The 26,683-nt window shown below is 41.3% G+C and overlaps 1 protein-coding gene across 8 annotated transcripts in view; it reads left to right on the top strand.

Moving 5' to 3' along the window:
- Window positions 1–17,787, top strand: part of GPATCH2L (G-patch domain containing 2 like) — a 38,421-nt gene extending 20,634 nt beyond the window's left edge. For all 8 annotated transcript variants that reach the window (XM_084288160.1, XM_084288167.1, XM_084288161.1 and 5 more), the window contains 2 exons: window positions 4,750–4,841; window positions 9,743–17,787. In XM_084288160.1, the coding sequence (XP_084144286.1) occupies window positions 4,750–4,841; window positions 9,743–9,915 (265 nt within the window). In that variant the 3' untranslated portion in view covers window positions 9,916–17,787. The remainder of the gene's footprint in view (window positions 1–4,749; window positions 4,842–9,742) is intronic.
- Window positions 17,788–26,683: the final 8,896 nt, after the last annotated feature.

The following is a 26,683-nucleotide window of genomic DNA, read 5'->3' as shown; positions in this document are numbered from 1 at the left end:
GAACACTTACTTGGGAAACTAGAAAAAAATGTGTTCCCTCTTGTTAGAATGCTTACTTGGGGAACAGAGTGCAGCTGCATGAAGGCCCGTGACATTCAGATGATTTAAGAAGTGGACTGACCTGTTAGTGATTTTGAAATCTGAAAATGTGCTCTAGCAGTTGTCTCATGAGGCTCTGCAGGGCAGAGGAGACTGCTGCAGACAAATATCAGCGTTGTGATGTGGTAACAGGAGCTACTTGTATGGCAGCTTTATATGCAGACTGGATGAGCAACTTGTATTGATTTACAAATGTTGTGTGCAGATCAGACTTTGGTGCCCAGCTGGGTCTATAGTTTCAAAGAGGAGGAGGAACTCTGCTCTTACTATTAATTTTGTGAAGCCACCATAAACAGCCTCAGGTAACACTTCAGGGCTTAGAGGAAGAACCTTTCATTTGGCCTATGTTTGCTGGGAATTCAGCATCGCAACTGCAACAGCTGGGCTGTGTGGAATTCTTCTGGTAGCAGTTTCCTTGTTGAACATTTACTTTTAACATGAGGATAATAGCACCCCTTGTTTGTATGACAGTAGATTAATGGCTACCTTATTTTCACTACACAATCCACGTGCTCTGCATCTTCCAGGGATTGGGGTAGAATAAAGATTGTCAGCAGAGAAACTGAATAATGTTGAGATTACAGCAAGAGGCATATACCCCCAGGTGTCTGATACGCCACCCCTTTCTAAGAAGGCCACAGACTGTCACAGTTAGCTGTGCAGGATCTTCTTAGAGGTCTCTGTTACGAGACTGAGTTGTATTTTACTCTGGATTTTGAGTGGACATCATTTTACAATCTAGACTTCACTTTACAGACTAAGGTGTGAGAGGCCTGATCCTGTTCAGTCAGGTTCTTTGTGAGCTTGTGTCTGCTTGTGCAGACATTGTTTTCCACGGATTATATTGTTTGCCAGACTTAAAACCTACAATTTTCCATTTTTAAATCTATGACAGGGTTAAGCAGTAGCAAGCTCAAATGACCCTGATAGTCCAACATGCAGTCAGCTTGAACTGTAGGAGTGAAATAGGACTCCGGTGTATGCAATTACAGTTCCTTTAAAGAAAATAAAAATAAAACATCATAGAATTAGTATGTCAAAGAGAAAAAGAAAGCATTGCTCAAAATCCTTTTGACACACTAAAGACAACAACGAATCCCAGCTTTGTGCATAGCAAAGCCTGCTTTTTCTCCAGTGTGACCTGCATGCAGAATCAGGTACCTTGAGTGCTATGGTACAATCAAAAGATAAGGAATTACCCAGGAAATATGGGTTTAGCTTATGATTTTTAAAAAAATAAATAAATAAAAGCACATCACAGTCAGAAAAAAAACTATACTTTTTTCAGAGAAAACCATTTTTTTCTGTACATATGTAATTTTTTGTTATCTCCTGTTAGTGAGAGGTCACAGTGTTGATTTGGATATATTGTGGCTACCCAGGTACCCAGGCTGTACTTTGGAGCCTGCTTTGTGTCTCCAGATCTGTTCTACTTTCTCTCTTCCCAGGGTAGAATTTCAGTCCTTTCTGGACTGTAAGGTAGGTTTTCTGTGGTCGCCTATTGGATCCAACAGAGACTGAGTACTGCAACTTTGTTTTTACTTAAGATCCACCAGCCATTGTCCAAAAGTTATCAGGCAATTATTTACTTCTTGTTGTTTGTGCAACACCAAGGAAATTATAGAATCCTAGCAGAAGAAATAGCCAGTAAGGATGGAGTAAGTACCATTCGGCTTTCTCAGTTTAGGCCCAAATCTGTCATCCCACAAAGCTCTGTACCTATGACTTCTTCACAGAGGCTTGTGACAGTGTACCAATGTGTATTTTCAGTCATCCTTTCCTCTTGTTCTTGTTCTGTTTTACTTCTGAGTCATTTTGAACTGTACAGAAGAGTTGTTTAAACTTACCTTTCACAGAACAACTAATTCATTGTTGCAGCCTGTAACAGATTTTCACAATTCATAGTTCAGCCTGTCCAATGTTAGGTGGTATGCTATGCATGCCCACTGCCTTACCTTCTTGGTGGTGGTGTTTCTAAGAGTCTGCTGTTACACTGGTATTTGCCAACCTATTCTCTTACCAATATAGCACCTGTATTTAGGTTAGTAAACAGAAATTGAAAGGTGTATTAGCTACCAAAGAAAGCATATTTCATAAAATGTGCCTCAGGTACCCTTCCTGTCCGTGTCTTAATGAGGTCTATCATTCCTGTGTGCATTCTTCTTTCTCCTTCTCCCAAGGTACCTACCACCTGGAGATTCCCTGTATGCAGATTTACGGTGCCCGTAAAGTGCACCAACCACTTGAAACTGACACTTTTAACACCAGGGCAGTCAGAGCCAGTGAGTAATCAATAGGTTCCTGATTTACTAACTGGAGTGTGGATGATCAATAAGGGATAAACCTGAACAAAATACACGTTACAGAGGCAATTTATGACCTCTGAGCCTTTGTGTGTTAGAGGCAGGGCTGATAGATTCAGCATCCTTGCTACTAGTCTCCAGCTGGAGTACAATTTGCCTTTATTTTTAGTACAAGAAGGGATTTTGAGATTCTTAGACTTTTTTTTTTCTTCTTTCGTTCTGTGCAATTGTGAGGTAGAGGTAGATACGGTCTGAGCATGGATCTGAGAACCAGGAGCTCTAATTCTAAATTTAGCTGTAACATTTGTGAACCGGGAAAAATTGCATAAAGTCACTTAGAAATGATTGTGCATACTTCCTTTGTAGTCTGTAGTGATTATCTGCCAAGGATCAGTTAGCTTATGTAGTGTAAGCTCATAAAATTAAAAGTGAATCTTTTCTTTATTATATAATAAGATTATTTGGATTGTTGTATGTAATCATAAAGTCATCTAGTTAGTAATCTAATCTTGTAACAGTGATGCTAAATAAAAACCTGATGTTCCACTTGATTGACACTATCTTTTCCTTGGGCTATGTGTGCCTAAATGTTTCAGAATGCATTGTAAAACTGTGCCAAAATACTATTTGGCCACTATCACAACCATGTACAAAAGCATATTTTTTTTTAGCATGCATGAGGTCACTTACAAGTTAGTCATATATGTGTATAAACAAAAGATTTGTACATGCAGTCTCCAGTTGTGCTGGTATTTTTGCAAGCCTTTAGTTCTGATTATGTTAATATGTGCTCCCAGAAATCAAGGATTTGAAAAATTGGCCCTTAGTGAAATATAACAAAATATATACAGGTTAAAATATAACAGGTTAAAAAAAAAAGTAAACTACTTAATGTCAAATTAAGTTTACAAATCATGTAGAACTTCAAAATAGTAGTTGAGAATACAGAATAGTAGCTATTTTGTTGTTTTCTTTCTTATTTTGTGATTGCATGCTTGTTACAGGTAAGTAGATAGACCCAGTAGTATTCAAACAATTTATAGTTTTGGCTTGCACAGGGAATTTTTTGTGCTTCCCTACATTGTTCTATGTAGCTACAACAGGAAACTTCCTATTTGCATAAATTCAGCTTCTGAAATTGTATATATTACAATTTTTTTTTTTTAATAAATTTTGGCATGGAGGTATGAAGCTGCAATCTTTCCCTCTTGCTATTTGTAAAAGTTTTCAGCACTTGATAAATGTTAAATGTTCAGGAAAAGAAATCAAAATAAGCTTTAAAGACAGAAGCATTTCATCACTTAATTGTCAAAATGTATATGGTTCTAATCTTTACATGATGTAAACACCTTACAGTCTTTACTGGTTTTTATTTGCACGGCAGTTCTGCATTTGTCACATCACATCTGATGCAGAGAGCAACCAAACAACTTGCCAAAGAAATTCTGTTATCTCAGACAAAGCAGGGGTTTGAATCCAACATCACTGCTAAATTATGCATTTGTATTCATTATGGATTGTATTTGAGAAGGTTCTCTGGACTGCTGCCAAGACTGTCTTTTCTGAATTAAACCTCAGTTCTTCCTAAGTCTAGAACTTGGAGGATGGCTCTGTTCAAGCATGTCCTAGTAAGGCAGGTTTCTTCTTAGTTGGCAAAGGGTTAATAAAGTGGTCATTGGTAGGCTTCAGACTCAACAGCTGATATGACTGGGACAGATTATGCCTTTCAGCTACCTTACAGGTGCAGCGAGGCGATGATACTGCAAGCCAGATCCAGCTGTTTTCACTGCACTTTCTATAAGGAAATCATGATTTTGAAAATTCGTGAAACAGTTTTGCATTTCTAACTATATAAACTTACAGTCATAGTGGAAATAGTATTCATGGACACTTGGACTATACGTACTTCGTAAGATGACTACAGTTTTAAATAAGTTTAAGCTAGTTTCTGAATAAGGGAATAAATGTCTTGTAATTTCTTCAATGCAACCTTGCAGACGTTTTTTAGACTTGTACAGAAGTAATGATAGGGTGTCTCATATCTCTGCTTGATCTTGTCTTTACTTATGCAAAGGTTATTTAAAAGTGAATACAAAACTAGATCCTTTAATTGCTAGGAAATAATTATTATTTTGCTCAGCTTATGTTTGTGTGCTCTTAAAAGAAGTGTGAGCATAATGTTATGTTAACAAAAAATCTGAGGAAAACTTCCCTGAGAAGCTCTTGGTTCACATTAACTATTGATTAAGAGGGTGTTGTGGAGGAGGGTTGGAGGATGACTGGCCAGAGTTTCAAGGGAAGGTGATGCTGGAACAGAGTTTAACTGGCTGTTTTAATTTCTCTGTAGGCAAGCAAATGTACACCTGGGACCACCATGCTCAAGGGACATCAAGAGGAAACGAAAGCCAGCTGCAGCCTCCACATCCAGCCCAACATCAGGTAACCTGGATTTATCTGTCTGCCAGCATTTCTAAAGTTGTGTCCCTCTTGGGCAGAGTGCCAGAGTCAGAACAGTCAAAAATAGCATTACCTTGATTTGAAACTAAAAATACAAGTGTGAGAAAGGCAACATGTAAGAGAATATCATGTGTGTTTTGTGGAGCATCAAAAGCTGCCAAGTAAACAAATCCTTCATAATGTAGTTATAGTAAGGTAACTTAATGCTCCACTGTGCAGGGGCTAATAATCTGTTTTGCCAGAAGGTGTTATTTCCACTGTTCCTAAATTATGCAGTATATGGTAATAAGAAGGTGATTGGTGTACACAGTGTGTGCCTTCAGTGTTGAGCTGACATTAGCTGGTGGCTTTGTGCCCTTTTTCAGGGTGCCTCTGGACACTTTGGCAGGAGCAGAAATATGGTAATTTTTATATGATCATTAGTTGAGAAGACCTAACTCCCTTGGAGTTGTCTTACCGTTGTGGGTGAAAGTAGTCAATTTTTTTCTTTTTCTTGCTCTGGGGGTGTAGTGTTTTCCTATGATTTAATTCTGGAAAGTGATTACTCATCAGAATCTTTAAAAGTGTAAATCCACAGAACACAGAAGGTTTTAGGAGACTGACTTCTGGCCTTTCAGCCTACCCCACCTCTTAAAATATTTTGCCTGCTATCAAGTGACTGATGTTCTCACAACTAGCTCATTAAGAAACTATGGTTGTAATCCAGTGACAAAGAATTGGGTGAACTGATGGGAAAAATAGTGATGTGAAAACCATGAAGGCCAAAGAAACTGGTGATGAATAGAGGGAAATGAGGTTTGGGTTTCTTCGTTGGGCTGGTGATAGACAGTAGAATAATGAAATAGGGAAGAAAGTTGTCCTCTCTCTTCAAGTCATAGGTCTGGAGTGCAGACTGCCTAAAAGGTTCCATATTAAAAAAGAAAAGAACATTAATAATCTGTTGCTCAGCAGAAGTGTTACTTGTTATTGACAGTTTATTTAGTATGTTCTTTTCTAGCTTTTGAATATCCTGTGTTAGCGTACTCAGACTTCTGAAGTGAAAGGGTTAGTAAAATTGTGTATGGTAGCCACAGAATTTTAGTTCTGAGGTATTAGGTTTTCTTGGTATGAATGCTAGTGTCTCATTATGAGATGTTTTTACCTGTCTGTGTAGTTTTTGTTTGAAGTGTAACTTCTGTACTGCATTGCTGGTCATGCTCTATAGGGAGAGCTTCTACTTTAATGCATGCATGTTTCAAAATATTATGTACATTTTACTTAACTGATTAGGCAGAGTGTATAGTGAGCATCTTTTTACAGAGCTGAAGCTGCATCTGGAGTGGAATTCAGCAATGGAATATAGCACAGATGTCTGACAATCTTTTAGGGAGGATGAGGGAGAAAAACAGTATTGCAAATTAAGGAAGGAGGGTGTAGTTGCTGGAAGCTGGGCAAGCTGCTTGTGCTGATCATCAAGAGAGAAGTGCTGCAGGATCTTTAAAGGTAGAAATGGTAAAGAGCTCTGCCTTACACCCTGTTTATAAAAACAGCCCCAGCAACATTAACAGATGGGCAGGGTTTGCTACAGTGCTTGCAGAAAGACACTCATGTGATAGGGTAACTGCAGCTGAGTCCTAGCTAACTTTCCACAGCAGTCTCTCAAATGCAGCTGGAGCACAACCTGGGCATGTAACTTGGAAACTTCTAAAAACTGATATTATTTCCACCGAAGGTGATCTGACTGCAGAATGACTAATGTCTGAAGAAATAACACTAACACAGGATTACTCTGCAGTAATGTAGAATTAACTGAAGCCTCTTAGACTTGTTAGACGTTGGTGAGGCAGATGGAGATTTTTCTGCCTTGTATACATTTACTCGTCGCTACATAAATGTCCTACCCTGGATTCCCCTGTCCCTGAGGAATCATGGCAGCCTCATTTTCTCACTACAGAGGCTCTGTTTGTGGTGTCTTACTCCTTTTTCAAAAGATGAAACATGGGTGAATCAGAACGCGAGCCCATGACTGTCACTGCATGCATATGCAGTGTTGGATTTCTTCACTTTTAAATAGATTCTTAGCTGAGTCCAACTGCTCCCGTCTCACTTGTTGACCAGGTCCTGCTTCAGTGATCTCCTTTTTTGCAACCTGAGTGCCCCATGGAGGTGAAGGACACAGCCTGAGCTGGCTCCATCAGTCAGCAGAACAAATGGGCTTGCTCTGCCGAACATCGGGCCATCTCGGATTCCACCTCTTTTATAGAGATGAGTGATGAAGAGGGGCTCGTTCCGCTTTGCCGCTGTATTAATACACATCAGGGGCCAGCTCCCGGCACTAAATCACGCTACTGCATACATCTGTTATCGGACTCCTCACTAGTGTGATGAACAAGACTGCAGATAGAGGCTTCCTCGTGTCATTCTTTATAGGATTTTCCTAAAAGAATAAATAGCTCAAATCTCTGCCAACACTCTCCCCTGTCATTGTGATGAATTTAGCTTCTTTCTTAAACATGCAGCTACAAATCTTCCCCTGTCGCCTCCCCTGCCACCGCCATCCACTGAAAGTTTTGAGTTGAATTTGGCTGAAATCAGAAGATGCTAATAAAAGGAATATGAGATGTAGATGCTAGCTCCCTTCTAATTGCAGGAATGAGAGAAGGGAGCTGGAGATAGGATTATTTGGGAGCCAAGCAAGCTAGGTTTATTCCATGTCTTCTCACATGCTTTTATGACAGTAGTTATGGGTTCTGGTAAAGGATGCTTTGTTAGAGACCTTTGTATAAACATCAAAAAACATGTATTGTTGTAGCAGAAGTGCCTAGGTCTCTATTGTTACAGCATTAAACTTCCATTATTTGTCCACCCTTTGAGACTAATTAGCCTAAATACCACAGCTGTGGTTGAAGAATAACATTTTGGAAAAAGGCCTGGATGCTGAGAGCAACAAAAAAAATTGCCAGAAAATTCAAAATTCATTTGCACGTCAGGGGATGACTGTTACTACCAAAAATAAGTTGTCACACGCAAGTGTTGAGAGAGATTGAAAATTAAAGTTCGTGCTTTCTGTGCTGCGTGATTCAGCAGTGTGAGAGCCCTAAAGCATGAGGCTTCCACAAAGCAAGAACAAAAGTCTGACTGGTGTAGTTTGGCAGTAGAATAAGAAAATCTGGCAGTGAGAAAGAGTGGCTGTGCTGGATTAGATGAAAAGTTCATCCAATTTATTGACCAGCAACCATGCCTAGGGAAGTGGAAAGTCTATGGTGATAAAAATCCTTCAGATTTTCAGTGATCTAAGGCTAGGGGCTTCAAAACACAAGGGTAGTGTCCTTGTATTCAGTAAACTCAGTTTCAGTGAGATATATTTGGAATAATGTCCCCTGGGGCATAGCAGAGCTTGTCTCAAAAAATGCTTTGTAAAACTTCCTTCTCATTGTAGTTATTCTCTAGCTTGAAAGGGATCTCATGAAGATTGTCACATCTGTCTTCCATTTTTCAGAGCAGACCACAAGTCATGAAATACGTAGTGAACAATTGTCCAGCTTTCCACTGAGGTGTTCAGCAGTTGTGTGCTTTAGTCACCTTACACACGTAGCAGTGTGTGTGGAAACTCACATCTTATTCACTTATTACTGCAGGGGGGAGTCTGGAGGAAAAATCCTCATAAATAGATTTTGTCTGTCTTGACGTGCATTCATACTTATAAAGTAATTAAAAAAATTCTAAAAGGTAACAACTGCTTCTGAAACTGCGTATTAGAGAACAGTCTGAGTAGTGGCAATTTAGTGAATTTTGCCCTTTATTTCTTGATAATGCATTTGCTTGTTCCCATGCTGTGATGGCACCCCATAATAAGAAGCCTGTTTTTTTTTCCTTTGATCAAAGATGAAGAGCCCAAGTGGGGAGGCTGCTAGTGGTGTAATATCGGTGGTGATTATTAGCTTAAGGACTTTTGCTTAGTTTTTCTTTTTTTTTTTTTTTTGGAATGTTCAGACGGAGGAAATCAATGGGCTACATGTAGAACACTGTGTGTGCTGTTATCAGCTGCGTTGTTGTGGTTGTGTGGAAATGACTCACTGTTTTGGATGTGCACGAGCAAGATTGTTGGGATCCAGGTCTACTGAGTGTGGAACCTCAGCCCTTGATGCTATTTTTTTATTTAAACTTCAAAGCAGTCAGTCCTCTAGTTGCGGCTTATTACGGCCTCTTTATCCTCCATCCACTGCAGAGCAGCAGAAGCAGCTTGTAATAAAAACACAATTATTACATTACTCTGTTCTGCTTGTGATTCAGGATACTGAGAATGGGAGCAAACTGTCATATTTCTAGGTTTTCTTGCAATCGTTCTAGAAATTTGGGTTACTGGTTGGTTGAGCTGTGGATTTTCAAATCCTTCCTGCTAATTATAGCCTGTCCCATTTTGAAGCAGCATTTGTATTGAGAAAATGGGAATGGATTGCAGCCTTGCTTAGCCAGGTAGCTTCTTGTTCTAATAGTCTGATTTACCACATTGGATGTATGTGGAGGTTCATGGTACCATTGGTATTGATGGTGACCTATGTTCTCTTCTTTAACTGAGCTTTTCAACCTGAAAATTGTCAAGTTTTCAGAGACTTGTTGATTTTCAATAGGAACTCTGACTAAGGGGACTGGTTAGTGGTAGCTTGGAATTCTAAATGTGGGAATCATCAGGGCAAGGATGCTAATGCTCTCAAGAACCTGTCTTTCAAAGAATTTGGAGGGGGCAGAACTTGCAGGAACTCAATCAATAGCACCCTTATATAAGTAATGATATATATGAGGAGTTTGCCATGAAATCACTTGTTCTAACTTGTTTTTTTTTTTTAATCTCCTTTTCCTATTCTCTTCCTCTGCTCCCCCTTTCCTGCAATTTTATATTTCAGCGACTTTATCTGTGCACACGGATGCTGCAGAGTCAGACCTACCAGCAACAACATCCCTGAGATCCCAGAACTCTGAGTGGACAGGGAAAACACCAGCAGCTGAGAAAGCCACTATTGCTGCCTCCACTAACTTTTTTAAAATGCCGCCAGAGAAGAGCCCCGGATACAGCTAAAAGAAACCATTGCAACTGTAAAAGCTTGCTGGATTTTGGGAGTGTTTGACTCTGGTGTATGTCTTCATCAAACATCTTGTTTGGCAGTAGTGATATCTTCAGTATCGGCACGTGATGCGTGCCGTCATCCAGATAGATCTGCGTGCCCCGCATATCTAAACGATGTTTGTGAATCTGTGTTTAAAAAAAGGTAATCAGTGTTGGGACTGCAGTGACTTTTTAAACTGTTCTTGCTATTGCTGTATTTATTATGCATTCATCTCCTTCCCTGATGCCAGCTCCTATGTGCTGGGTTGTATACAGAATCTTTTGGATTTTCAGATCTTGATCTATATTCATCCATGGACATGTTGCTTATTTACTGCATTTGGCATTTTCTGTGTGAAAGTCCCCCTGCTTTCTCCAAGGCCAGGAAGATTTCTTGGCTGGGGAATTAGGAGGGAATGCTAACGAGATAAAACATGGAACCTGAATTCTGTAGTAGCAGAATGTTTTTAGGCCATGTGTGAATGAACTCAAACTATGTTGCTTCTAGTGAAGCAAATACAGTGCTTGTCCATTCAGAAATTGCCCCAGGCTCACTGACAGCACGGTCCATTTCCTTCTCCCGTCTTCTGAATGTCTTTCATCTTGCTTTGTGTATTGCATGTTCTTTCCTAAATCTCCTACTGGATAAGGATTTGGAAGAACCACTTGGACATAAATGTGCAAGCTGGTGTCATGGAAAGGAACCTGGGCCCTCAAATATCCTTCAAGTATGGTAGAGGTTATATCTAACTTCTGTTTCTCAGTGTTTAACTTCAAAAGAGACTGTCTGCATTTCCCAGAACATTTTCCATCGAAGTTACCATGTAACTGAACAACAACAACAAAAAAAAAAAACATTTGAAGTGTCACTTGTGTTCAAAACCTTCTTGGTACTGATCAGACCATATATGTCTCATGTTCTCACTCCCTTCAAAAAAGCATTGTCTGCTCTATCTGTTGGAGGTGTCTCCACCTGCTGTTGATTGTACTTTACTCTGCAGCATACACAGAAGAGATTCTGTTCTCTTTGTAATGCTTTCACTTGGTCCTCTGTTACCTTCTCTCTCGCAGAATATACGGATAGTGATTTCTCCCCTCTTTTTCATCTATTCATGATCGCATTACATGTACTTTTATTGAGTTACTCTGCCTGGAATTTATTTTGGGATAAATTTTTAGGATATATACCTGTATAGCACATGTCAAAGGGCCTGTGGCCTCATGGGTTCCCAAGTCCTTTAAAAATAGGACATATTTGTATGCACACAATTACTTTTGTTTTTCTCTCTGGGTGGAGCTTCCAGACAGGGCAACTGAAGCTTGTAAAATTCATTTTGAATGCGGATGTGCAGTTAGCGCTGTTTTTACTGTTTTTTTTTGCAGTGTTTTTAGTGGTTTTACAGTGTTTGCCTCTCCCTTATAAATCAAATAGCTGAGGGACAGATTTGATTTCAAAGCTATAAGGCAGTGTTTTATATTTAATTATGTATTAATATGTTAAATGGTCATAACATATACAAAACAAAAAATTGAACAGCTCAGTCTAAATCATGATTGACAAATACAGTTACATTACAGACACACGGCCTGTGTCTGATCCCCTAATACCTACTTATTCTTGGGGAGAGATCCAAATTGGATTTGTATTTCGCAGCCCAAGCAAACTGTCAGATCTGCCCATGCAAATCCCCCTCAGAATATTATTTTGTTTTTAGTGGTACATTTTAGAACTATTTAGAACAGGGAAAGCCTTTTTACCTTGCCAAAGGTGTACAGAGGTCAGTTTGGATTATGGGACAAGCAGCGAAGGCTTTGTGGAATGAGGAGTGTTCCTGTTTTAAAGCAGCCCTTGGATTGTCTTATTTTGTACTTGGAGCACTTGGCTCAGTGATGCTTGAGAGGTAATGGAAGAAGTCTAAACACTTGGAGGGCCTGTGATCTAGAATTTATAAAGAGAAAGGAAACCTGAAAAGTAGGCAATTGTCTGTCTTGTACTTGTGAGCACAGTGAAGGCAATGGTGGTCGCATTCTCCTGACAGCCAGCAAATAAATTTTTGGTTTAGAGCTTCGTAACCCAACTTGCAGGGAGTGGTCCCCTGAAAGAGCATTTGTGCAATTCAGTGTTTATCTCATGAAGGCTCTTCCACAACCTCTCTTGGTTTGAGTCTATTTAATGGACTCATTCCAGTTACCAAGCATTTAGTTGCAATTTTAAAATCTGGTCTTCTATGTTCCCCTTTTTTAGAACAATTCTGATACAGCAAGATATATTCTAAGTATTCTTCAGAGCAATACTGTTTCTTTTGTGGTGGCAGGACAGTTTAAAACCTTTACAAGAGGTGTTAGGGAATCGACAGCCTTCATCTCCCTCTTGGGAGGAAGGACACCAGACTTCGCATGATTTTCCTCTGGGGGCAGTGAAAGATAAATTATCATCAGCTTTTCCTATTGAGGTCAGTGGCACTGTTCATCTGAGTAAGCCCTAAGGTTGTAAGCTTCCTAGGAGGTCCTCCTTGCCTTTAAAGGTTGAATGTACCTGTCGTGCTACTGAAGAGTAACTACAGCAGGCCTTGTCTTGATTAATCATGCTTCTGGCTATGGCAGCTTCCTGGAAGTGCTGGGAGACCTAAATTCTTGTAGCTTCCCTGTCTTTCCTATTTCTACACTGGAATCCATTTGTAGGTCAGTCAGGCTCTCAACCAAATTTGATTCTCCTGACTGGCAGACAAGCTATATGAATCACATGTCATGTTTCATCTTGTTCCTCCAGGGTGTTTATCTAAATTCATCTTCATACTCCAGTAGCTTCATTCAGTTTTGAATACTTGCAGCGTTCTTAAATGAATGAACTGGGTTCGTTGCTTCATCTCTTTTCCTCCAAGGCAGGTTCCTTAAACCTGTCCCAGGTACAAGAATCTGCATCTACCTTGGTTGGAATTCAGGAGGATTCTGTCTCCTCAGTCTGTCAAGGTCCCTTTGTATGGTATCCCCGCCCTCTATCATATCAGCAGCTCCCCCTATCTATGGCATATTTTTCTTCTCTCTTTGAGAGTATGTTCTGTTCTGTTCTCCGCATCATTATGAAGATGCTGAACAGCATCGATCCCAGTATTGTCTTCTGAGGCATGCTTCTCATAACTTGCCACCATGTACACTTCAAACCACTGTTTGTTATTCTTTGAGCCTGACAGTTCAACCCATTTCTCACTGACCTCTCATACTGGGCTGTGTCCAGTCCATAGCTCCCCAATTTGGCTGCGAGGATGCTGTGAGAGACTGCAATGAGAGGCTTGCTGAGGTCCATGTAAGCAGTGCCCACTGCCCTCTGCTCCTTCACAGAGCCTGTCATTTCATCCTAGAAGGCAGTCAGATTAATAGGTATGATTTTCCCTTGTTAAATATGGCTGCCTGTTCCTAGTCACCTTTATGTCCTTTGGATGCTTGGAAATGGCTTCCAGAACTTGCTCCATAAACTTACGAGGGACTGAGGTAAGGTTCACTCGTCTGTTATTCCCCAGGTGGTCCTCAATGCCTTTTTAGAAAGAGGCACAATATACTGCCCTTCTTGCCCCTGTCACATCATGCAGTTTCCCCCAAGTTTTCAAAGATTGTGGAGACCAGCTCATAATGACACTCTTATGCAAAAAGAATTTTGTGTATGTGTGGCAAGAAGGTGCACATTCAGTGGAAGAGAAAGAGCTGGGAGGAACACATTTAAGTAGCTGTTCTTTGCACGTTTCCAGTAGTTCCAATGAGCTCTAGTGAGGCTTAAGTTCCAGTTTAGTAGGTACTGGAGAGGTGCAAATTAAAAGAATGGTTTTATGATTTTAAGATAAGGTGCAGTAAAGAGCAAAGAAAGCAGCAAAACAATAGTTGGAGAGAAACTCATAAGAGGCTGGGAGTAGTGCTACCGAATGATAGATTAGCTTCGTGATTGTGCTGTGCAGAGGTGTGTCTTGCTACCATTCCTGAATAATGACACTGAGATGGTTAGTGCTGTCCTTCAAATTGCAGAAGCTCATGCTGTTACCTTGCGGGTGTTGTGGACAGCTGCTCGGTGGGCAGAGGATGAGAAGGGAAATAGGTGGAGGGGCAGCAGTGAGAGTGATTGTGTGTCTTTTTTAACACTGTAATCCCCCTCTGCACTGAAGAAAGAACATGCTACAAAAAAACCACAACATATGTGCCAGGAATCTGAAAAGAAATTCTGTAAAGTGGATAAGAACTTTGATTTGTTGTCTTCAGGATCAGTTTCTGAACCAGAAAAATTTCAGTGAAACAAAAGTAAAGGCTGCTACCAGTCATTTGTTCAGAAAATGTACTTCAGTAGGGGTATTGGTTATAGAAGTAATACTATTTTAGGGAAATATCAAAGGAGGACAAAATTCTGCTCTCACTGTAATACTGCTTTCTATTCCAGTTTGTGTTTGCATTGGAGACATCCTGCTTTTGTACCTTAAAATGCAGTAAAGTTTCTTAGAGTATAAAACATAAGGGGCTACTTGCTTTACAGAAGGCAAGACAAGATTCTTAAGCCATTAATTTTTACTCAGTACAAGGACAGAGCTTGGCACAGAGAAAGAACGTAACCTCTTAACTATACCAAAGCATCTCATTGTTTAAGGAAGTAAACTGACTCACAGGCAGGTGAGACTGAACTGGCACCAGTTCCTGGAGCCCTCAGTCAGGTAACATACAGACTTGTGTTGTGGAGACATAGGGAACCCTCAGTGTACATCACAATTTTAACGCAGGTAAAATTCCTTCCCAAGTGCAGACCTGGCTGTTAGTGTGACTGTAGCGTGTTGAGAATAGTGTGCCAACTGGCACACCCAGAAAGAGAATTCTTGCACCAACTCAAAGAATTGGTAGAAGTAGAAAATGGACAGGTACAGCTTCATTTATATGAAAGAAAGATGCAAAATACATATATCTGCAGAAAGTAATTGGAAAAAGTATTGCTGACCCCTGCGTGTGTGACCCAGTGTATTCATTGTCTTAAAGCAGAGCTGCCAGTATTATGAGGATGATCAGGGTTTTGCAAAGCTGGCCTCTTTTCCTTGTAACCTCTGAAGGAATGGGATGAACAGCATAAGGAAGGCTGCACTGGGTCAGGCTGAAGGTCTGTCTAGTTTGTATTCTGTCTCACAGTGGCCAGGTCTGGATGTCTAGGGGGTACCTGAGAACAAAGGAATTATATAGCGAGACCTCCCTTTTACACTCTCTCAGCCACAGTGCCAGGTAACAAAAAAGACTTAAACTTTCTCCAAAGCTGGAGAAAGCTTTTGTGAACCTTTTAGCTGTGGTATCCTGCAACTGGATTTAATTATATTTTTAGAAGGACAAGTAATCTGACTTCAGAAGCTTCAAGTAAGGAGTAACTCATCTTCCTTAGTTTTTGTTATTAATTGCCCTCCCTATTAGGAAATCGCATCTTCTCTTTTCCTAGATATCATCATCCTGGCGTTTTCTTGTTATGCTTTTTTCCAGCAAGCTTGGGAAGTCCTATTCTTCCTTTACAACTAGGCTTCTTTGTCTTGTATAACTAGCTATACACAGCCAACAAGTACTTGTAATCCATTAACACATGTAAGTCATTATTCATAAGCTTCACACTATAAAACTTGTCATTCAGCCTTTTAATTCCATTCCTGCATGAAAATACCCAGTATTCCACATTCATCTGCATTCAGTTCTAGTGTCTGCACAAAGTATTCTTTACAGAGGCAGGAAATCTTGCTTGCCCGTTGCTATTCAGCTTTCATATATTCATGTAACCACACATCATGTTAATCCTTGCTGTCCAGATACTGCTGTAACGCTACCATAATGCTGGTATGGAGGCAGCAGACTCAGTCTAAAGTTCTTATAGCTGCTTTTCAATGCACAGACTCCTAGAAATAATAATCTTTTTTATTATTATAAATATTCTGAAACGCACCATGTTTCTTTAGCTGTATTACAGTGCAATTTTGGACTAAAGGATCTTAATTCAGAATACTTAAGAGCTTAGTCTCTTTGGTTTTATCAGAAGAGGATCAGAGATGCCTTGCCTGTGTAGTAGAAAGTCCCCAATGGAAGTGGAAATACCAAGAAATAAAGCATTTCACATCTTGAGCAGATGGGCATAAAAATAAGCTGGAAGCCACAGTCAGATGAATTCAAGGTAGAAATAGGGTGTGAGGTTTGAACAGTAAGGACAAATTAACCATGGAACAAAGCACTGTGGAAACTGTAGGTTCTTTGTATCTTCAGGCTTTGCTTTAAAGACAGCAGCAGCTTCCTTGAAAGAGTGTTGTAGCCAAATATAAACTACTGAGATAAATATAGAGGCATCTAAAAGGCAACGAATGGTCAATTTTATAGGATTTTCCAGTCACTTTTGTTCGATTTTACTGTCTACATGAAATGAGAGTTGCTTCTGGTTTAGAATCTTGGAGAAGTCTGGCTTTTTTTTTTTCTACATTGTAGAGATCTGTTGAAAAATGGGAAATCTTTTGGCAAACAGAGAGAAAGACCATGGTGGTGGAAGTTTTATGGTGTTACTAAAAAAATTGTCTTGAAATTTGCATGGGAAGGTGCAAAGTGAGAAAAAAATTACCTCTGCCATCTGAAATGATGCATCATTTCTGCACGCTTGTTGATTTCTGAGCAGTACAATGACATACAATTGTGCAATGTTGAGACACATGATCACTCAGTGAAAGATGCTCCTTGCTGAGGACTTCCTCGTTCTTGCTGTACTGGCTGCTGTCTCAGGGTGGCATTCACCATGTACAAGCTTAGCTTCAGCAGCTTTGTCTCAGTTCTTTAAATTCAACTGTGTGAACATTGCACTGGAATTGGAGGCAAGTGAAGGAAGAGCATTGGTGGGTTATTACCCTGATAGGATAGTTGCATCTTTCCTCTTTTGTGGCATAAAAAGCTGCCTCTCAGTAGAAGTGTCTCTGTGATGGCCTTTAGCTTTCACTATCACACCAAAAGAGCAAGATGGGAGGTTTCTCCCTGTGGAAGAGTTGTGCTGCAATCACCTGAGAGGAGATGCTGTGACCAGAGGAAGCGCTTTTCTGGGAGTCTATGCTCTAACTTTTGTACTTTTTGTACAACTTTACGGAGCAGCGACCTTGTGGAGTGCAGCTTTGAAATACATCGTGCTATCTTTGTTCCAAAATAGATGTAAGATATAGTGAAGGAATAGTGCCACGTTCAAATTGTTGCTTAGATCTTTAAGGTCCCTTCCAACCTAACCTATTTTATGAATCAAATCCCAAGCCCTGGACGTAGTATTAATGTCTCATGCCAGCACCTCTTGTTGTTGTCCAGCATGGTGTGTGAGTGCCGTGAGCTGAGACTGGTCTGGCCTGACTTGAGCCCCTAGGCACTGCTGAAGCCTTCGAGTTTTCTTTCAAGTCTGGTGACACCAGACAGTTAGCCAAAGCCTTCAGTTTCAGTCTAGCTTCCTTCTGTCCCAGACAGCTTACCTAGAGAGAGTTCACAAACAGGTCTACTGCTCAAAACCTGTAACAAACCACATTGTACATGTCACAAATGTTGTACGTGGTCATAAGATTTAACTGTTTAATAGACTCTGGATTCGTAGGACTCTGTTTTGGGGGTAACATGTAAATAAGATTCTTGCTTGTATTATTTTGTCTTAAACATGTATTCTCTGAACAAGGGTCTTGCAGAATCTCTGTTCTGATTATAAAAACTGGAAATAAATCAATTTATGAAAGAATTGTTGTATCTGATACAAAACAAACTGGGTTGAAAGTAGGAGAAGGTACAGTGACATTGAAGAAGATTTACAGAACTGCAATGTCCATAATTTGCATGCTTCCTTGACGGTTTTCTTAAATATAAGCTGTTAGCTGAGGGTCTGTATGAAGTTACTATGCTTTTTTCCTTTGAACTGCAAACTGAAGTCAAGGAGTTCAGGTAACTCACTTATGTCCTTTTTTTTTTTTTTTTTTTTTCTTCAATGATTTTGTTTCCTGATTTGTCATGATGTCATCTCTAGGCAATTGTGATGCTCCCTGTTTGGAGTTTGAAAAGATTCCAGAGTTTCTTAAGTAGTCTTTCACTTCCAAGTCACCACTTCAGATCTACCCAGTCCCAAAAAGGATTTCATTTAAATGAGTAGGTCAGTTCCAATTGATATTTTAATGGATATCCATTTATTTTGCCAACACTAACATCCTTTTAAGATTGATTAGCCTCGTTCTTTTATTTATTTTTTTTAACCATGGTAGCAGTGGCTTCAAAGATCAAACGAGCAGTGGACTTTGAATTTTCTTTTGCATGTATTTTCATCCCCAAATTGATAGCTATACGTACTTGTGGAAGTAGGGCTCCTTCTACATTAACTGTTCCCACAAATAAATCATGAAAAATTAGAATCCAAGCTGATTGAATGCTTTTAAACAAAGATCAAGATCTTTTTGAAATTACTTCAAGTTGTCAATATTATGTGTGTCCTTTTAATTTGTTTTGTTTTCCAATTTTTAGAAATGTTACCTTTTTTTCTCTCTCATCTGCAAGCCACACCTCTGGGAACTGGGAAGTGTTTCTGGTCGGATGTGCTGATTTTTGTTGGGAGGAAGGTGAAAAGAGCTCTTAAGAACAGATTGTCTTACAGGATGTGCCCCAGTTTGACAAATATGGTGAGCTGTGGGTAACAGTCAAAAATAGTCAGATGCTGTACCTGCATTTTTTCTTTGTAATGAAGCATTTCATTCGATAATTGGGATGTCTTTTTTTTTTTTTTTTATGCTAACTTTTTTGTTTGTTTTCATATACCCTTAGTTCTACATGCAAAAGCAGGTGGTAACTTCAGTAGCCGGGCTGGCTGTGGGGTCCCATCCAAGTGGTGTTTTTTATCTTCTACTGGTGTTTTCAGACCATGTTTGTTTTATAATTTTCCAGCTCAGAGAATCACCTGAAACTACAAATGAATACAGGTAGACTTACTATGTACTCATGGAGGATTTCACACAGCTAAATAAATGATAGTTCAAATCTAGGAGTACAGAATTTGTTCTCTACCAAAGTCAACTAATTTTTCAGTAATGGCAGTTACTTAATTTTTTTAATGAAAAGTTGTATAAAGTAGTATAGAGAGTTTCAAAAAGCTAAGTGACATTCATTTCATTCAATCCTATTGAAGAGTGACAGGGACATACCTAAAGACGAGAACAAGAGCAGACTTGAGCATACTTTAGTCAGGAGGTGCTGCCATTAGGGAGATGAAACATGGATTTTGCAGAACACCTTTAAAATTGCAATATATTGGAAGAGCTCTAGTTGGAGAACTCTTCCTGAAAGTTTCACCAACCTTGCCTTAGGAGTCTTCTTCATCCTGCTTCACAACATAGTTTGCAAATGTGTGGATTTCCCCCTCACTCCCCCTTTCCCTGGGGAAACATGCACTCCTGTTTTGAGAAAGCCAGAGGTGAAGATGCTCTTGATGCTGGGCGTTGTGTGGTAAGTGAAAGAAATCCTGTGATTTCTTTCCTGTCTGTCCAGTGTCATCACAAAAGTTGCCTATAAAAATCAGCAGCAAGGCGAGCTTTCATGTGCTTTTTCTCCCTTGCTGGTCCTTTTGGATTCCCGTGGGATGATGTAGGGCTGTCGTGGCCATGCACTCAACCAGCGCAGGGACTGCCATGGGGCTACCCTGGGGCTGGTGGTGTTTCCCATCCTCCTGACCACATCGCTGGGGATGCTGCATGACTGCAAGACGCTTCCTGGGTTTCCATTTATTTAGACGTTTAAGCAAAGTGCGTTATTTAACAAAAGAAAGAAAGAAAGAAGTGGAAATTTCATGCTTCCATGGCAAACCAGGCTCCAATTCCATCAATCCTTGTCAGTCTCTTCGGGGTGCCTCCTGCTTGTAGTAGCTTAGACTGTTAATGGGTTTATTTATGTGCTAGGAATTTGGGTATGATTGTCACCCTTATTTTATAGATGAATGCAGAATGAATAAAACAAAAAATAGGGATTATCTCTTGGGAGGTGGGGGGGCCAAGACAAGGTACCAAGGAATGGTCAATTTGGAATGGCTTAATTTGTAACCTTTTGTAGATTCAAATCAATTTCCTACTAAGTTCCACAGCAGCAGTGAGTGCTCAGAGCTTCTGGAAATCCAGCCACAACGTACCAATGAGGTGAGGAGCACTGTGCTCCTCATTGGAGTATCTCTCTTGCTTCTCAGGCATCAGAGAAGTGGCAGGCAGGCATCTCTCCAGGGCTGGTGGTCACTTGTTTTCATCACAATAACTTTGTTTTGACAGTTTCAGTCTTTGCTCTTTCTGTCTTAAGCAGCAGATAGTCAAACCCAATCTCCTTCAGTTCTCGGACTTCTCAGACCTCACCTCCCCAGAGGTGTGTGCTCTGTGCTCTGTATGAGGCTGGAGTTCATAGAAAATAAACTGTGCTCGTTTGATTTGATGTTATTGCAATGCATATGTGCAGAGGGATGAATTAGGATGGCAGTTCATTTCTTTACTTTTGAATATTTGTATCTGTAACCAGAAATGTGTGTATATATATATAAAATTATGCATACATAAGTGTGTGTATATATATATTTATTATACATATATAAAATTTATTTTTAAGCTAGGGATTTTTGGTATCTATTCACTTTGTGCTGGAGCTTTCTTACAGGATATTACAGCTTCCCAAAACATGTTTTCTCTCTGTAAATATCTATGATTCCTAGTTTTGAAATTAATTGGAAAGCAAAGGACAGCCCAAGTGTGTGGTTTCACCGAAGATCTGCTTTGAAATAGGTTGTCCACTATGACTTGAAGAAGAGCAATAGGTAGGTGAAAAATTGGTCTTGAGCAGTTGCACTGCATATACTTTTACCTGAACACCACAGGACGATGTGACTGTTGATACATCCTGCACTGACTCTTCAAGTGTTGCCTTCTGATTCTCACCCCCAAACTCCAAAGCAATGACTATACCGTGCAAAAACCAGCTGTTTTTTAACAAATGGTAGGCTGCCTGTCAGTGCCCAGTTTAGTAGAGAGTTAAAATATGAAAAGTCTTTGTTCATATTTCTGCCATAAGGTCAGAGACCATCTTTGGAACCACAATCAATTATCTGACTGAGCTGTATCAGAAAGCAAAGGGGAAAAGTATTAAGAAAAGCAGCATTAACTTTTGCCAGTCCTGCATTTTGTTCTGTTCTCTACTTTGATTCTCAGGTTTAAATCTTGTAGAGAAATTAACAACTCTTCATTTTTTTTTCACTTTTCTTTAAAAATGACCAAACAAAAACCCTTCCTGCAAGTTTTTGTAGGGGCAAACTTGCATCCTGCAAGTTTCTTAAAGGGGCCTTACAAAAAGGATGGGGAAGGACTCTTTACTTGGATAGATAATGACAAGACAAGGGGGAATGGTCTTAAACTAAAAGAGGATTCAGATTAGATAGTATGAGGAAATTCTTCACTGTGAGGGTGGTGAGGCACTGGAACAGGTTGCTGAGAGAAGCTGTGGATGCCCCATTCCTGGAGGAGTTCGAGGCCAGGCTGGATGGGGCCTTGGCCAACCTGATCCATTGGGTGGCATCCCTGCCCATGGCAGGGGGTTGGAGTTAGATGATCTTCATAGTCCCTTCCAACCCCAGCCATTCTGTGATTCTTGTGTCAGATGTGGTTCACAGGCTCTGTTCATAGATGAACACCCAATTCCTGATGTAAGCAGATGCCATTAAACTGAAAAATCAGAAATGTCTCAATTTCCTTGAATTTCCACAAATACCATCTTGAGATGGGACAGGTAGCTGCACTCGTGGTATCCTGATTCATGCTATAAAGCATTGTGGACCACATCATCCCTTGCTCACACACCGCACCTTTACACCTGTGCAAGATGGGTACTTTCTGAGCAAAGTGCATGTTTTGCTCTTCAGAGGCATGAGATGACACACAGTGTTGCTGTACACCTTATGCTCTCTCTGTTACTCCCTGTGGGTAAAGAGATGACTGCGCACTGCCATGTGACTCAGATGCAGCTCTGCTGAAACCCACAAATTGATTTTGGGTAAGCTACATCACACCTGTATGTATACTTAAATGTAACTGTGGTACTTTTTCAGGGGAAGGACTCAAATTCTTATCACAGAAAGCTGGGAACTGAAAGGACCGTACCTGGTGTATTCAGAATGTGAGTTCTCTGTCATTCTGCAGGCACCTTGAGTGTTTGGGGTATGGATGAGTACAACTTCTACTGCTTGTCACTGAACTACTGCTGGAAATTGGAATACAGTGTTCCCGGGAGAGCTTGTCTGTCATGGAGCTCAAGAGGTTAATATGTAGTTATGTGATGATACTATAATTTTATATGCATCTGCAGATATGGGTAATAGACATTAAAGTGGGCATTTACATCCTTATTATGGGTCAGTACTTGATGTCATAATAAAAAAGTCACATCAGAAAAGTATGGGATAAAAATCTGATTATGCCCCTTTTGGAGTGTAAATGGCTTTAAAATTCAAATTGTCACCTGATGGGAGGATCAGGAAAGAGTCAGAGCAAGGGCAAAAGGGTGAAGCTGTGAGACACAAGGGGCAGGATAAGGAAGAAAAAGAGAGGCCAGACTAGGCCTTTGCTTGTACAGTTCATATCCATATGAATACTATATCCTATTACTTAGGCTCTTCATGTCATCTCATTAAACCTAAGCTTGAATGAAAGGTGGACTTAGCAATGTGGTGTGAAGGTCAATAGACCTCAGGTCTTCTGTCTTTCCACAGAGTGTAAATCTGGTTGGTGCTGTTGAGCCTGAAATTTCATGTGGCTTAATGCAGGGTGTTCATTTGAAAAACATAACCAAAACTAGTAACAGAGTTTGTAAGGCAAGGCAAAAGCTGAAACTCTCTCTTGGTGCTGTCCTCAATAACTCCACCAATAACTATGCAACTACTGGCCCAGACCCGGAGGAGAGGGATGGATACTGAGAGAGAGAAGAGGGCTGTGTAGGTTAAAAACCTAGAAGAACAGTGAGGGCTACAGGAACATGTAGTATGGACTGAATATGCAGGTGGATAGATTAGGACAGTGAGTTCAGCTGCAATGCACTCATCTTGAATGCCTGTGGGAGCTGAAAGCCTACAGCATACAGAAACCTGGAAGAGTGCTGACCTTCCAATTTGCTGCTACTTTCTTATCCAAATACATCCTGCAAAGTCTTCACAGTTGGCTGTACTTTTAAGGTAATTATATTCTTAATTGAAAATAGAGGGTGCAAATGCCATGGGGTGAGGTAAGCAGTTCATCACAGCTGATAGGGGAAGCCTTCTCCTCCCATTCCCACCCCATCGTCTTCCCATGCCTGGTTGTGATATCCTTGAACACCTTGGACACCCCTGAGTTGCATCAACCCCCTACCAGGAGACTAACTGGAGGGAACAAAAATACAAACAGCAGGAACAACAACAACAAAAAACTTGTTTTCTGCTGGTTTAATCAGTTGATCTGGCTGAACTGATGTGTGTGAGGAGTGCCAGAGGCAACACAAGGCATGAGGACAGGACTGGGCCTTGGGAGGAGGGCGGGCTCCGGGGGAAAGGCCTGGGAAAGAAGAGTGTGAAGGAGGGAGACTCACCCAACTGACAGCACCAAGCTTTTAACTTTGGTGCAGTCACTCACAGACTTGTGCCCACTACCCTGTGTTCTCAAGGGATTCAGCAGCTCATGGCAACTCCACACGGTCTAAGGCTGCAAGAGGTGCTTTGCGGGGGCTGTAAAGTCGCATGGAACTGCCTCACCAGGAACTGTGCCCCTCTTCGGGTGTTCTTTATGAGTTTTTACACCATAAAAAGGTAAGATGGGATGTTTCCTGTCAGACAACTGCATATGCTACCTAAAAAAGGGATTATGGCTGGATGGAGTTTGTCTTCTTTGGAGAATCTGAAGTGTCCTTGAGGTGGATCACTTCCTGGGGGGTGACTTGCTTATCTGTGTGGAGTAGTGGGCAATGGGGCAAAACGATGAAAACCTCTTGGCATCTCATTGAGCTAAGAGGGTGTGTGATGAGAACAGCCCTTCTGGTGAACAAGAATGTTACTAAAGAAGCCTGCTGTCCTCTGCAGCCACTTTCAGTAGAGCCTCAGAGATGTTGTGGCCTGCAAACAGCATGTCCCGCAGTGTCCTGGTGGGAGGTGTATGGCAATCTTCTCAAGAAAACCAGAGGGTCAGGAAAGCTAGAACTTCACAAGGATTGCAGAGCAAATCTGCAGCACGTCCAGAAAGCTTTTGAAGTTGCCTGAGGGCCTTGTATTTCTGTGTCCTTGCACTGGTGGGACACGAGGAAGGCTCCAAGGGGCTGTCCGTTCAGTGGGTCGGTCAGACACCGAGCGGGCTGGTGGCAGTGAGCCGCCGAGCAGGGCCCGTTCAGCAATGAGCAGGTCCTGGGTTGTGAATGGCCACGTCGCTTGGCTCGGGTGGCTTCTGGCTGCTGAGAGAACAGGGATGGAGAACTCCGTCCCCCTGTTTGCAATTAGTGTTCATTATTAAATGCTGACAGTGTGTTCCCTCCTCTCATGTATCTGGTCTTTGTTTGTGCGCTGGGTGTTGGCGCAGGCTCCTGTGCTGTAATGTCTTGCATTAGCTGCTGTTGAAAGAAGTCCAGGGAGCAGTGTGAGCAGCTTTGAGGACAACAGGAGGGTGGCTTGGCACAGAAAGAGCAGGAGCAATTCTGAGGGAAGGATAAAAATGATTTTATTTAAGTGGGAGGCTGGCAGGGAGCAAACAGCAATGTGTCCATGCACATCTCTGGGCACAAATGCGATGCCAAACTGTTTGATGGGAATAAGGAGCCAGCTAGAGGGTGTAATCGAAGGTGAGCTAGTCGTGGAGATGGTTTGGGAGAGGATTCTTTTACCAGAGATGGTATCTTTGGGTGGATAGGTGGTGTTCGAGGTAGGAAGTTTGGGACCTAGAGGAGGAGACTACAGTTGCTGGAGATGACCATGGAGTAGGGAGACATACATCAATGATAAGAGAACTCGAGTTGTATGTGGAGGAGGAGGAGGAAGAGATAAAAAGCAAAGAGAAGAATGGAAAAACATGAATATAACCTCTAGATCCCTAGCTGGTTTGGATAATAGTATAATAGGAGTGAAGGACAAGAGAATGACCTCTGGCCCTTCCATGGGGGAGAGAAGATTGATTCCATTGAGCACAGGTTGTGTACACAGCACTTAGAAGGTCTGAGGGGCAATATCTAGGTTAAATACTAAGGCACGTGCAATGGCTGCAATGCTGCAGCAGTGTGTGGGACACTGAGCAGCTGGCCCTTTTGGAGGTCTGGTCTTCCACCTGTCTGTAGAGAGAACTCGAAGTATGGATCAGGAGATGGTGCACCAGGATGCATACAGTTTGGTTACAAGAAGGCAGCATCTTGAGAGCAATTTGCCACCTGCAGCCCATCTGCTCAGAATGGCTGTAAGGATTTTAAGATCAGAAATAAAAATAAAGGGAGTCAGTTGTTCTTTCTCAAAGGCCTGGATACCACCTTTCCAGCTTCTCTTCTTCTCCTGTCCTTTCTTCAGTAAAGAAGTGAAACATTCACTGGGAATAATTAATGCAGCTTCCTGGAGCATTACTTGAGTAAAGGACTTGGTATGTTCCTTGATGCAGTGGGAGTGGACAGGGAAGGGTGTCATGAGGCCAGATTTGTCTCTGTTGGATGCTCTCAGTCACTGTTCGCCTGTGGCCTGACCGGTCACAGGCTGCCTGTGCCTGTCCAAGCCACATTCCCAGGACACAAGTGGCTTCAGGGGCTGCACCAGCTAGGTGCTTTGATGTTCTCTGGTCTCCAGGAGAGGAGTGGGATGAGCAGGATTCTCAGGTATTTATTCATGGCTGGGGTCTGCTGTGAGTGACTGCCTCTCTGTGCATTGCCATTTCATCCTGTCAATAATCTGGTGGAGCTTCTGCAAGCATTTCTCCAGAAATCTTTAACAGCACCAATGACTGCTGCTAGTTATTTTAGGTATTTTGGATACATAGCTCTGGTAATCCAGAGCTCGCTTGTTGGAGCAAATTGAGGTCATCGCCACCAGAAAGATGCTCTGCTCTGGTCACTGCTCATCTAGCCCACTTGGAATGAGCATCTTTATCTTTTCCCATCTCTTGCTTAGTCTTTCCTGGTTTTTCCATTCCTCTGATGTTGCTGTGCCACCGCTCCTCTCCCACAGCCCACGTTCAGGTGTGGCTGCTTAAAAGCAATCACTGTCAACATTTGTCATTAATCTGTTTCCATTTTTATTTATAAAAGAAAGAGAGAGAGAGAGAACGGAACAGCAGCAGTAGCAGGGCAATTGCAGATGAATAATGAAAGGATTCATCATAGCCATACCAGGATATATATATTTTTTGCAGCCAAGCGAGACGGATTCCCATCACAGCTCGGGGACTCGTTCCACACAACCACTCATCTTTCATGCTGGGGGGAAGGGAAAGGTGGAGACAGTATCATTATGGATGTAACGGGGCTCTGAAGTGACTGGTCAAGGTTGCTGCTTCAGTCACAAGGAAGCTGCTTACAGGAATTTTCTCTCCACCATGTATTGCTGCCTGGTGAGGCGGCTGCCTCCTACAGCAGGCTGTCACCTGAGAAAGAGAGGGAGGCTTAAGGCTGGTTAACGGGGAAACTCGCTAAGTGCTCACTAAGGAAGGACAAGATGGCCAGGGAGGAAATAACAGGAGTGAGAAACTTGTCT

Source organism: Netta rufina, assembly GCF_964035555.1.
Source record: "Netta rufina genome assembly, chromosome: 5".
Classification (NCBI taxonomy): Eukaryota; Metazoa; Chordata; class Aves; order Anseriformes; family Anatidae; genus Netta; species Netta rufina.
Note: the sequence above shows the minus strand (reverse complement) of the source record. Positions and strands in the feature narration are given on the sequence as shown.